We start from the raw sequence: 13,182 nt of genomic DNA on the forward strand, positions 1-13,182 counted from the left end.
TTACGGACTCCTTAAGAAGCACACACACGCACACGCACACAGCCTAACAGACAGACAATGTGTGCATGGGGATGTATATATATATATATGGGCGAGAGTAGACGGTAAAGCGCAGTGCACGCACACATACGCACTGCTTCGATGACACACAGGCAGAGGTGGAAATGAAGCATCACACGCACAGCTCGCCTGTGCGTGTGTGAGCATGGGAATGTGCGTGAAAATACCTTTAACAGTTTAGTCCCTCGCTTACAGAAAAAGGTGCGAGGGCGTGCCTGACACGGACACCGACGGCAGAGAGAGGGGGGAGAGGGGGAGTCATACACACTCACAGAAACAAAGACACACACACAGACCCGCACAAGGACGGAGGGAGGCACACGCGCCGCCACAATGGCTCCCTCTTTCCCTCACACACGCTGGCAGACGCACTTACATCTACTGAAGCACAAGCGCATACGCTGGCTCAGCAGTCGTGTCATCGGAGCGATACACAGACAGAATGAAGACAAGTACAGCACGCGTGGGGCGAGCGAGGAGAAGGGGGCGGTGGAGATTCATTGAAGTGCCCAGCCATGGATGCATTCATGCAGACTAGTACGGTGTGAAGCTCTCGCTGCGTGGCGCACCAGCAGGCACACCTGCTCCCGGAGCGCGTCCGAAATCGCCACCGCCAGTGCCTCCATAGCCGCGACCACCGCGGTAGCCACCACCACCATAGCCACCACCACCATAGCCACGACCACCACCGTAGCCACGACCGCCGTACCCGCGCCCACCGTACCCACGCCCGCTGCGACCGCCATCGTTGCGCGCATACTGGCAGACGGAGTACAGCTCCGGCGAGACCTCTTGCTTCGCACGCAGCAGGAGATCGATGAGATCACGTATGGTCTTACTGTTGTCAGATGATGAGACGAAAGAGTAAGCGTCGCCGGCCTTGCCGGCACGACCCGTACGGCCTGCACACATCGGCAGAGGCATACATGTACACAGAGAGAGAGACGTTACGCGCCCATACACGAAGACGCAGACGGGCGAAATGGAAGGAGAGGCCGGGCAGAGAGAACGCGCGAGAGAGAGGGGTGCACGTGCCCATTCATACATGAGCGGATGCGCCATTTGGTATGGGAAGCGGTTTTCCCACGTGTCATTTTCGGGCACACACACACGCACGTAGGCACGTGAGAGCGCAGGAAGAGAGCGAGAGAGGAGAAGCACGCCGGCAAGCAGAGCGGCAGGGAGAGAGGAGGATAGGCGGATAGGGTGATGATGATGTTGGTGAGAGAGGGGAGGAGGAGATGTGCGAGAGAGGAGAGAGAGCGAGAGAGTGGAGACGTGTCTTTACCCGCGAAGGCGGGAGGGAGAGAGTGTAACGGACATGGGTTGTGGAAGTTTGTCCATCGATGTGTGCGTGTGTGCATGTGCATCTCATCAGCTGATGTTATCGTGCAAAAAGACATAACTAAAAAAAGTAAAGGTCGAAAAAATCTCAGCAAAGGCGTGAAGAGAGGGGAGGGTGACGGAGGGAGGGGGAGGGGGGAGGGGAGGGGAGCGTTGGCAGCAGATGGGTCGGCTAAGAGGGGGAAGAGGAGAGGGGGGGAGGAGGAGAGGGGGAGTCTCATCACGTGTGGCCGCGCTGGTGGGTTCGCCGAGTACACAGCGAGGCCCCTCATAGCACACACAGAGAGAGAGACGAGTGCAGTGGAGCCATGAAGGGCGGGCAGTGGGGGGGGGCTTACGAATAGATGGACGACGTGTACGTCTGATCACATGGTGGCACTCAGCTACATGCGTGCACCCAGATACAGACATGTGTGTGTGTGTGTGTGTCCTGACGCGTTTGACCTGCGAAATACGCATGCACGCGCGTTTGTGGGCTAAGTGGGCCCCGCCACGTGCGTGTCTGCGCATGCGTGTCCAGTTGTCGTGTGCAGGGCCTCTCTCTATCTGTGTGCGTGCGTGTGTTCTCCTCTGCCCAGCCTCTCACCTCGTCCTGCAGGTGGCGCCTCCAGCTCTCCATTTTTCGCTCACCCTCACCGCCGCCAGCCCCCCCCCACACACACACACGACGCTCTCCTGAGCACCAAGTGGATGCACCCCACCCCATCATCGCGCTTCTTCTGCACTTGTGTACACAAAGCGCAGGGGACGATGTGTACTGCGCGAAGAAGAGCACGAGGTGGGCATCGCACCCGCTGGGAATGAGGGAGGCCGCGCTTGGGAAGAGAGAGGGAGCGAGTGCGTCTCGGCAGGGGGGGTGGAGGATATCGTCCAGCGCATCCTTCACGTCTTCGGCAAACATCCGTGAACGTTCGCCAACACGCGCGAAGCACAAAGGACGCGGAGGGGGAGAGGGGAGGGGAAGAGCGGCAGACTCGGACCCGCATGAACCAGCAACACTCCTGCAACAGTCCCACCACATACGCACAGACAGACAGACGTGCACACCTACTCGACCATGCAGAGGTGCGCGCAGGTGCACGACTGCACCAAGGCACACGCATACGCAGAAACAGGCACGCATGGGACAATGCTCCTACGCCGGTGGAGAGCGTTGCACACCTTCCGTGACGTGAACAACGGGCTACGAAGATACAGAGTTGAATGCTGAGAGACGTACCCCAGCACGCCCATGGTCGTGCAGCGCGTCCGCCACCTGTTGCACTACTTACCTCCGAACCGGCTGAGCATGGCACGCATATACGTATGTATGGGCGCTCGTTGTCCGACGCTTAGAAAGGGGAGCGAAAGAGTCGTCAACATCCTCCCGCACGTGCGTCACTGCATACGCGTGATTGCAGGGGGAGGGGCGGGGAAGAAGAGAAGGCGCGACGCTGTCGGACAGACACAGACACACACACACACGTCGGCACACACATACACAAGCATGCATGCATGCATGGAAGCCCACGTATGGCATCCGTGTGCGCATCTCCACCAGCGCAACGACGTCCCGCCCACCGTTTCATGAAAGAGAGGAGGATGAGCATAGGAATCGGTGGTGGCGTGAACATCTGCGTGTATCTGACGTGCGCGTCGCTCAATCTTTTGCTTTCTTCCGGCCGCCCCACTCCATTCCGGCCGCCCCACTCCATTCCGCCCGCCCGCGCACCCGCTCTTCGGCTCGGCTGTGCCCGACTAGCCCTCCCATTTCTGTCTCGATGGCTGAGAGGGGAGAGAGGGGGGAAGGGGCGCTCTTCGGCAGGCCGATGCACACACACACGGATAGACCGACTACAGGGCATCAGACACGTTTCCCACGCATGCGTGTGCGCAGACAACGAGCGCGGTACAGCAAAGGTGCGCCGCTCGCACACGTGAGACATCCATCGCAGACTTGCGTTCATGCAACCCCATCACACGCACACGCAGAGAGCTCGCGCGCGCATGCATCCTTGATGCTACCATTGTTGTTGTGTTTCGCGTGCGAGAGGGGAGATGCATGCACGCAAGCCGTCTGGTCCACGCATACGTGCCGTCACACAATCGCCCGCTACGTCCGCGCCCATAGTGCCGGTCTTCTGCATTCCAGGCGGTGTCTACTCTCTTCTCGAGTGCGTGCTGAGCCGCCGAGGCACGCACGGTCTGAAGTCCTACGCACACACACTCACTTCGCAAGAGAGAAAGAGAGGGAGGCGATGGTCAATGTCCGGCAACATGAAATTCCACGCACGAGCACGTCTCGCCACCTCGCGGGCATGAGGTAAGGGGAGGGGTTAAAGTGAGAGCAGGAGAGAGCGATATTGCAGGGGGAGGGGGAAAGGCAGTCGAGGATGTCACCGTACCATCACGCTACCTCTGCATGCATGTTCCACAAACGTAAACGCACGCACGCATGCGGGGCGCCTATGCATCCCTGACACGAGTGCCGACAGATGTGAGAATAAAAACGAGATGAGCAATGAAATGAGAAAAAAAAAAGCAACGGTCGTTCAGCTGATAAGATATCACATACACACGCGCACGCACGCACACATCGGCAGGGAGAGAGGGGGGAGAGGGGAGGGTTAGGGGAGCTGAAAAGATGAAGCGAAATAAGTGCCGCTCTCCCTGCCCCTCCTCTCCTCCCGATCCGCTTTGTCTTCACCTTCTTTGTTTCCCACGTCCTTTCCTCGCACATGTTCATCGTCTCTCCCGCTTACATCAGCCGCAGGCAAAGCCATTCGCGTCCACCGTTCGTGCTGTGGCCACTCACAGCCCATCTCCCCGCCAGGGTACACTTCACCCCCTTTCCATGGTGACCCTCTTGCGTCACCGTCCACCACCACCCCATCCACCACTACCACCGCTATCACCCTCTTCGCTCCCTTCATATGGATTCGTACAGCGCGATGAAGTGTAAGAGCGTTCAAGAGGACGAGATCAGCTTCGAGTGCAAGACAGAGAGGGTGGGAGGGAGAGGTCAGAAAGGCAATGGGTGAAGCGCGGAGCCAAAAAGCTCGAGACCGCGCACGCACACAGGAAGAGCGAAGAGAGGGACGGAGATGGACGGATGCGATGCCGTGCGAAGTGTGTCTGCAGGGACAGACAGACAGAGAGAGAGAGATCGGGACGAGGGCGTAACAAAGCGAAGAGGGACGAAGGGAGCGGGGGAGAGGAGGAGGAGGAACGGTCACGTATCACCGGGTTGATTTTTTTCTACGGTATCCATGCGTATGTGTGAGCGTGTGTGAGCGTGTGTGTATGCGCCTATGCTTGTGCGTGTGCGTGTGTGTGTCAGAGAGAGAGCATAGAGGAAGGCGGGGAACAGGGCGAGCAAGAGACGACGTGGCGGTGGGCATGCGAGGAAGTGCGATCCCCCTTACCCAAGACGCCACCACCACTGTATCCTCTTCTCGAAGAGCTTGCCGTTTGGCCTTCACTGGCTGCTACAACCCCCTCGCCACTGTTCTCACCCTTTCCCTGCTGTGATAGCGGCATGTACACCACCACCTCTCCAGAAGTGCTCTTCCTTGAATGTTTCTATGAGTTGTGCGCGCGCACGCGTATCCCGCTGTACTTCGCCCTATTGCCTCTGTGTCCCTCCTGTGCAAGCGCGCACTTGCGATGTGCCGGCGACCGCACCACCACCACCTATTTCCCCATCACCTCCCTGCCTGTCTGCCACCTCTTTTCTTACCCCACACTTCAGGAGCTCCTGTTCGCTTTCCTGACATCTCATCATCGACCAGCAGCCACCACACACTCAGAGAGAGAGAGGCATATATATATATATATGCGTGTGTGTGTGTGCATATCGGCAGGCCTCGGAGAACTGGAGCAGGCTCGGGAGCGAGATGAAGTGAAGAGCGAGGGGGAGAGGGGAGAGGGGGAGCAAAGGCGGGCACAGCGACAGTCATGCTGCGAGAGCAGCATCAGCCGCGGCAGCAGCAACGGCACCGGTGTGATGCACTAAAGAGGAGGGAGAGCATTGGCACGCACACATGCACACACACACACACAGGTACACATAGTGCCCATGTACACACGCCCGCACACAATCACTCATACGGACAGATACGTAGAGGGGATCGTGGTTAGCGATACCGTGAGAGAGCGGAAGCTCGTCAACATACCAATACGATGCACATAATCTTCGATGTTCAGAGGCATATCGTAGTTGACAACTACGTCCAAGTTTTTTATATCGAGGCCACGCGCTGCTACATCGGTAGCGACAAGGATCGCGCGCTCATCCTTGCGGAAGCGGTCCAGCACGTAGTCGCGGCTCGACTGTAGCTTATCGCCGTGAATGGCCAGAACTGTCTGCCGCAGCGCGCGGCCAAGGCGGTCCTGCAGGATGTCGCACGACTTCTTCGTCTTCACAAAGACCAGCACACGCTGCGGACCGACCTGGCGAAGGATTTCTTCCAGCTTCTCCTCCTTGTGATACCCTTCAACGACAAAGACGTGCTGGCGCACGTCGGCGTTCGCCACAAGCTCCTCCGAGCCGATGTGCACACGCACGAAGTCCTTCTGGAAGCTGGCCGCGAGGTTGCGGATCTCGCGCGGCCATGTAGCCGAAAACATCAGCGTCTGGCGGTCTGTTCGGATCTGAGAGCAGATCTTTCGAATCTGGTCCTCAAAGCCCATATCCAGCATGCGATCGGCCTCGTCGAGGGTAAGGTACGTGACGCGTAGCAGATTCGTGCAGTTCATCTCCAGCAGGTCGATCAAGCGACCGGGCGTTGCGATGCAGACATGTACACCGGCGCGCAGGGCGCGTTGCTGTGGCCCCTTCGGAGTGCCGCCGTACACGCACGTCGTCATAATGCTCGGCACGCGCGTCAGCGCCTTGCGCGTCTCTGTCTCTATCTGCACCGCCAGCTCGCGGGTCGGGGCGAGGATCAGGGCGATGGGACCGTCGCCAGGCTGCAGGGGAGGCTGCGCCATAATGTGCAGCGCTGCGGGGATCATGAAGGCCATCGTCTTTCCAGAGCCCGTCTTGGCCACACCGACGATGTCACGTGAGTTGAGTAGGACCGGCCAGGAGACGGACTGGATTGGGGTCGGCTTCTGGAAGCCCGCGTCCATGAACGCCTGGTGGATTGCATCTGGGGCAACGAGGTCCGAAAATTCTAGCATCGGCTGTGGAACGCGGTCTCCGTAGATGGTGATGCTGTTCTCGCGCAGCCACGCGGCGATCTCCTCCTCGCTGCGCGGCTTCTGCGGCTTGTAAAAGTTCCACTGTGTCGCCACCTTCTGTACGGCATCCCAGTCAATGCGGTGCAGGTTGGCGCCAAGGCCGCCGTGGCGGTCGTGGTAGCGGTCTCCGCCACGGCTGCCACCGTAACCACGACCGCCGCTGCCGTAGCTACGGTGGCCACCGCCACCGTAGCCGCCGCCGCTGCCGCGATAGCGATCTCCGTCGCGGCCGCCTCCATAGCCGCCACCGTAGCCACCGTCACGGCCGCCGTCGTAGCCGCTGTCACGGCCACCGCCGTCACCACCGTTGCGCGTGGCGTCACCGTAGTCGGACATGATACTCGCGCAAGCTGAGCAGCTGTTGTGGTTGCCGTTCGAGGGGAAAGCGCCTGCAGAAGGAGAGAGGTGAGTGAGTGTGTGTTGAAATCGCCGGTTGGTACAGTAGGGTGTTTCAGCGACGCGTATGTGCGAAAGAAGGGGAAGAGAATAAACTTCACTGCGTTTGGCGGCCGAAAGTGATGGAGGAAGAAAAGAGAGAAGGGGAGGGTTGAGGCGCACTCGAACGCACCGAGACAGTGTGTATGCATGTGAGAGAGCACAAGAGAGAGCGAGGTGAGCAGGGGGGAGGGGGAGGGAGGGAAAGCGACGACACTGGAGGGAAGTGCTGAGGCTGGAGGAGAAGCGATAGGGCCGCGTATCTACGCGGCCGCAAAAAGGGAGTGTAGCGTCTTCTGGTGCGGGTGCGTACGTCTCTAGTGCGTCCGCGCGCACGCACGCCCACACGCTGCCCCAGGGCCGTGCTCTGCCTTAGCTCCTATCCAAAGGAAAGGGGAGTGGGGCACACCCGACCCTCCTCGCCACCTCCTTCTCCCTAGACGGCTCCGAGAGCGAGGGGGAGAGGGGGGGGCGGAGGGCAAGGCCACCCACGTCCCCGTCAGTGCTGCCGCCAGCCTCCCCCCGCGCCCTCTCCTTTTTGGCACCGCAACGATGCTCCGTCTATCCTGTTGGCGCGCGTGTCTCTCCTTCACCATTGGCAGCCCCTTAAAGGGTACTGATCCATCACGCACACACACACACAGACACAGAGAGAGAGGGGGAAGAAACGGAGGTGATAGCGCACCGTCGAGGGCTTTCGTGGGAACAGAAGGGGGGAAGCAAAGCGCGTTACTTGCGCGAAGCAGAAGAGGGGAAGGGGGGCGTGAGGTCGACAGCCAAAAAGAGAAGCGGTGTGGAAGCACGAGAACGACGACGCCGCCATCTCCGTCCACCCACCCAGCAGCACCCTCCCCCTACCCCTCTGTTGCCTGCGCCATCATTCCGGTAGGTGTGTGCGTGTGCGTGTGTGTCTGCACTTGCAGGCTGGAAGGCGTAGGGCGACCGACCTGACACTCACAGACCAACTTAGAGCCACGCGGGCACACACCCATACGCGAACTGAGCAGCATCGGTTATACACCACCACCACCGCTTTCTTACCGCGCGCACGTCGCCACTCCTCTAGTCAAAGGAGAAGTCGGAGGAGGAACCCTCCAAGTCGGTCTCGTCAAGCTCCCACGAGTCTATGCTGTCGTCTACCCGCAACGAAAAGGTGCGCTGGAGGCGCTGAGAGGTTACGGGGTGGCTGCCAGATTCGATCTCCGCGAGACACGCCTGATGCGCTTCCCTCGCTGCCCTTTGCCGCCGACGGTTCTCCTCCTTCATCCGCATGTACTCACGTGTTGGGGTGTCCAGGCGTCGGTTCGCAGCGGCGTCGCCTAGCGGGGCGCAGTTCCACACAAGGGGCTCCACGGTGAACTGGCCACCGCAGATGAAGAGGCCGGAGGCGTGGCTCTTTGGGCTGTAAATGGGCGGCACGCCGGGCCATTCCTCTCGCATGCCGGCGGCACGTGCGGCGAGATACGGCTGAAGCTTGCTGATGCCAACCATCGCCGTGCGTGCCGGCGGGGGAGGAGAGACTGCAGGAGCCGCAGAGGCTGCAGTGGGCTGCCCCCCTGGAGCGGCCGTCGTGGTGTCACAAGCTGCGGGCGAGCAGGGTCGCGCCGCCATAGCGGCAGGGGATCGGACTGCAATGGCTGTGCTGAACGTGGGCGGTGTCATTGGGGCTACAGCTGTAGCTGTGTTGGCTGCGGTTACACTGGGCGTTGAAGGGGCTCCCAACCCGGGTGTTCCGGGAACAGGTGAAGCAGTTGGCTTTGGCGTCGAAGGGCCCGCCACTCGGGTGGTCGCCGCAGAGCCGGTGCCCATCACCATAGCAACGGCACCTTCCCCTGCTGTAGGCGGCACGCTGGGGACGGCAGCCTTGACGGTGCCTTCTGCCGCCACGCCGGGCGCTGTTGCTGCCGCCGCAGCCGCAGCACCACTCCGGGAGGCAGTGCGAGGAGCACCCGCAGCAGCGGAGGGGGCTTGGACTGCTGGCACCGCTGTTGCATCGGCTGTCGCTGTCACTGTTGCTGTTGCAGGGCCGCGCGATACCGCCGCCGCGGTCGCCTCCTCACGGGTGGCCGGCTCGGCGCTACTGCTGCCGGCAGCGACAGCAGAAGCAGCGCTGCCAGCGCCAGCCGTGGCGGTGACAGGCGTCGCGGCGCAAGACCCCGCTGCATCCTGCTTGGTTGTCGCCGTAGGTGGGGGTGCGGCGGCGGCAGCCGTGGAGGCGGCGCTCGCTGCCTCCCTCTTCGCCGTCTCGCGCTCAGCCGCCGCTTCCTCCTCGTCCTCCAGTCTGCGGTGGCCAAACTTGGCGACCGCCCTCTCCAGCATGTCTTGGTGCCGCCTGTCACTTTTGGGGTACGCCGACAGCGCCTTGATGAGCATTGCCTGGAGTACATGCTGATCCTCCCGATCCACGAGCTGGCCGCCGAGGCTGAGGGCCGCGTTCATGAGCTCGACCATGATGTTCGCAAGCGTTGCTGCGATGTCCTCTTTTCCGTCCTTTCTCTTGTTCGACCTCTTTGCGCCACTGCCACCCCTCCCCGCACCGCCGGCGATGCCGCCCTTACTCTGTGTCAGGAAGGCGTACGCGCCTAAGATGTATCCGTCCACGGGCTTCTTCATTGTCTTTAAGAGCTGCACAAAAACGTCCTGGTCACCCGCCAAGACGGCAGCGTAGGCGAGCAGCTGACCGACTCGGCGGGCGCACACGCTGGGTGGCTGCCGCATCATGTGCAGGGCACACTGAACCGTGTCGATAATGTGTGGGTTGCTAATGTGGAAGGATAGCAAGTCCGTGTCGCTCGACTCATCCAGTTTGGCCGCGATAGGTCGGCTCTGCTCGAGCACCTGTGTGACCTCATCGAACTGACTCTGTGAGGGGTGAACATAGTCCCAGAAGCACCGCGGTCCCTCGCATGGGCGGTCGCGCTTGAAATTAATCTTTCCCTTGATAAAGCTGCAGCACCACGTGTCTGGGTAGCCATTCAGTGGGCAGTTTAATCCGCCAATACACGCCCGGTGGAGCTGGTGCTCACACGGGTGCCCGAAGCTGAAGAGCTGCATCGACATTGCTGCTGATGAATAGAGGGAGAAGAGAAGGAGATGCGTAGGTGGTAGTGGTGATGCTGCGGCGATGGCGCGAAGCACCGGGACGTGATGCGGCGGCAGTCCTGGTGATTACGTTTGGCAGCACGCGCGCACTCTCTCCCTCCCCTCTCACCGCAGAAACCGCGCACACCTTCACAGAGAGCGAGAGCGCGTTCGAGCGCAAAGTTATGCCCACAGGAAGAAGAGGAGGAGAAAAAAAAAACGATGCTGCACTAAGCGCGCGAATGAAATGGGAGAAGGGGGAGAAATGCTCCGCCAATTAGTGTGTGAGTGCCTATACCTTATATGGACCTCTGTCAGCATGTGCTGGTGCAGTGGGAGGGGTGTGAGGGGGTAAGAGGTGGAAAAGAGTCGGAGAGTTCAAAGAGAAGACGCGGGCGTTGGTAACGCCCCCACCCGTATGCCACCCTGCCCTTCCACCTCCCCGAGCATGAAGGGCATAGTGATGCGTTACCACACCGAGAGGGGCAGGGTAGAAATAGGAGGGGGGTAAGAGTGGCAAAGATAAGGCGGAAGATACCAGGGTGAAGAGGGGGTTAGTAGCCTCCCCTCTCTCCTCGATCCTCCACTGCTCCGCCCACTTCCCTTACAGCCGCAGACACGATTGCAGCTCCTTCACCGGTGCGTGTTCGGCCTTCCCCACCACCAACACCACTCCTCCTCCTCATGCTCATCTTGTTGCAGACAGGAACGTCCGGCACTTGGTATCCATCCCTCAGGATTTATATGGCACACCTGCAAACAGCACTCGCGTGTCAGGTACGCAGGCGCTGAAGGCGGCATGTATGAGAGGAGTCGGAGAGGCGCATGAGGGGATCACTGAGGGAGCCATGCATGAGAACACACTGCTTCGCAGTACGGTCGCCACCGACTCCTACTCCTCACCTCCCCACCACCACCACTCCCTTCGCCCCACGCCTCTGCACATCAGCAGCTGTGCGGAGCGGACGACGCAACGCTTTGCCATGTGTGCTCCGTCTCGCATTCAGCCGAGAGGACAAAAGTGAAGAACGCGCGCGGCTCTTCGCGAGACACACATTAGAAAATGGAGGAGGACAGTGTGCGCACTGAGCGCAAAAAAAAAAACAGCAACACGGCTCGCCCGAGAGAGAGGGCAAAAAAGCAAAGGAAGAGTGAGAGGGAAAGAACGAGGGGGAGGGGGCGCCGTCACCTCTTCTGCGGATTGAGGGGGTACAGCGACGACAGACAAGTGTGAAAATGCCCCTCAGAGCGTTCCGGGCCCGCGCAGTCCCCCGCTGTTGCACCTCCTGTTCGCCTCTCCCCCTCCCCAACCCTACTCGCCCGCGATGCTTAGAAGTCGTAGCAGCGCCCATTCACTTCCCAGTCCCCGTAGCGCGTCGGGTCCGGCTGCGTGCTGCCAATCACACGGCCTGTCTCCTCGTCCACAATGTTCGTAGGGATGGCGCCGGCCTGCTTGTTGAAGAGTGCCTCGGCCGACCCGAGTGACGTGGTGAAGCGCTTCAGATCATCGTCTGACATGCGCTGCGCCTTGAAGCTAGAGTCCTCCTTGCCGAGAATGGCGAGGCGGTGGGCAAGGTACTGCTTGTCCTTGATGACCGAGACGAAGGCCTCATTCTCGGCGCCGATGAGCAGAGGCGCACCGCGACGCAGCATCCGGATGAGTGCAGTAAAGAGCGACACCCCCCCCAGTGGAGGTGTTGGCGAGTGGAGAGCAGACGTTTGCCTTTTCGCCTCTTCCGCTTTGCGCGCGTGCGGACTTTACCCGTGGCGTGTGTGTGTGTGTGTGTCCGGCCGTTTTGGGGGGCAAACGCGCAGTGAGCGAAGATGCGCAAAGCAGCAGCCCGCAGCCCGAAGATTCGGCTGCTCGTTTCTCTACTCACGAAGAGACGTGCGTGCACACATTCAAGCACGTGAGCACTCGGCATAGTGCCGCAAAGAAAAGGGGGTGTGGACAGAGAGAGTGAGAGAGAGAAAAAAAAAAGAGGCAAAGGAGGAGATGTGCAGTGCATTTTTTTTGCCAAGCAAAAATGACGGGAGGGGGGTGGGAGGGTCTCGATCGAGTTGCAGCGGCCCCGTCACGGTCAGTCCCGCCAACCCACCTCAATGACCCGCTGTTCGCCCATCCTCCCCCTCATCCGCTGCCACGGCTATGCTTCGCATCGGGGTGTGCGGAGGGGGATTGCGGGGCGAGAGAAGTGCCCCATCCGTGGCCACAGCCCCCGCACTGCGCCTCTCCCCGCAAAGTATGAGGCAGCCCTTTCGCTACTCCGGCGCGCCAGCGTAGGCGTGCATAACGGAGCACGTTTTCTCCCTCCTTCTGTGTGTGTGTGTGTGTCGGTCACCGGTCGCGCATCGCAGTGAAGGCGTCTTCTTCCCTTCTGCTTCGATAGAGGGGGAGGAGGAGAGCTCAACGTCGCACCGGCTGCAACGCGCGCATCGAGCCGCTTCCCTCTCATGCCCACCACTGCCGTCCTGACAACCTCTTCTTCCAACACGTACACAGCATATTATACGCAAACACAGAGAGAGAGGCATGACGATAAGGGGCAGCTGCCTGGGAGCATACACACACACACACACACACGCGCGAAAGAAAAAAGATAGAGCTAAGCACATATACACCTCCGCCCGCACACGCTCGCCCACTCTCAGCCACGACAGGAGTGGCTGCGTCGGGTGCGGTTGTGACCATGCGCCCGCCATGTCCCTATTGCCGCTGCGGGCAGCAATGTTCCTTCCCTCGCTCGCCCCACACACCACAGAGGCACGCGCACGAAGACGGCGTGGCCGTGCACCTCGAGAGGCGGGCAGACGAGTGAGAGGGAGAGAACGAGTGCAGGGACGCAGTGCCGCCAATCCGCACGAGCGACAGAGGGACGGGGAGGGGCAAAAAGATGCGGAAAAAAGGGGGAAGATGCACAGAAGCGGCGCTCCAAACACCGCACACATGAGCGAGAACAGAGACTTGGCGGAAAGAAGCGCAAACGGTGAAAGAAAAACTGTGAGGATGCGAGAGTTATAGAGAGAGGGGGGAGGGGG

The 13,182-nt window shown here is 60.4% G+C and overlaps 2 protein-coding genes across 2 annotated transcripts; both read right to left on the minus strand.

Moving 5' to 3' along the window:
- Positions 1-8,124: 8,124 nt before the first annotated feature.
- Positions 8,125-10,122, minus strand: LSCM1_07292 (uncharacterized protein; the record flags this gene model as incomplete). The annotated part of the gene is made up of 1 exon (XM_067324668.1): positions 8,125-10,122. The coding sequence occupies one exon, from the start codon at positions 10,120-10,122 to the stop codon at positions 8,125-8,127; it is 1,998 nt and encodes a 665-aa protein (XP_067181025.1).
- Positions 10,123-11,472: 1,350 nt separating this feature from the next.
- LSCM1_07293 (uncharacterized protein) lies at positions 11,473-11,796 on the minus strand (the record flags this gene model as incomplete). Its single annotated transcript, XM_067324669.1, has 1 exon — positions 11,473-11,796. One exon carries the CDS (start codon positions 11,794-11,796, stop codon positions 11,473-11,475), a length of 324 nt encoding a protein of 107 aa, XP_067181026.1.
- Between the last annotated feature and the right edge of the window lie 1,386 nt (positions 11,797-13,182).

Source organism: Leishmania martiniquensis, chromosome 7, assembly GCF_017916325.1.
Source record: "Leishmania martiniquensis isolate LSCM1 chromosome 7, whole genome shotgun sequence".
Classification (NCBI taxonomy): Eukaryota; Euglenozoa; class Kinetoplastea; order Trypanosomatida; family Trypanosomatidae; genus Leishmania; species Leishmania martiniquensis.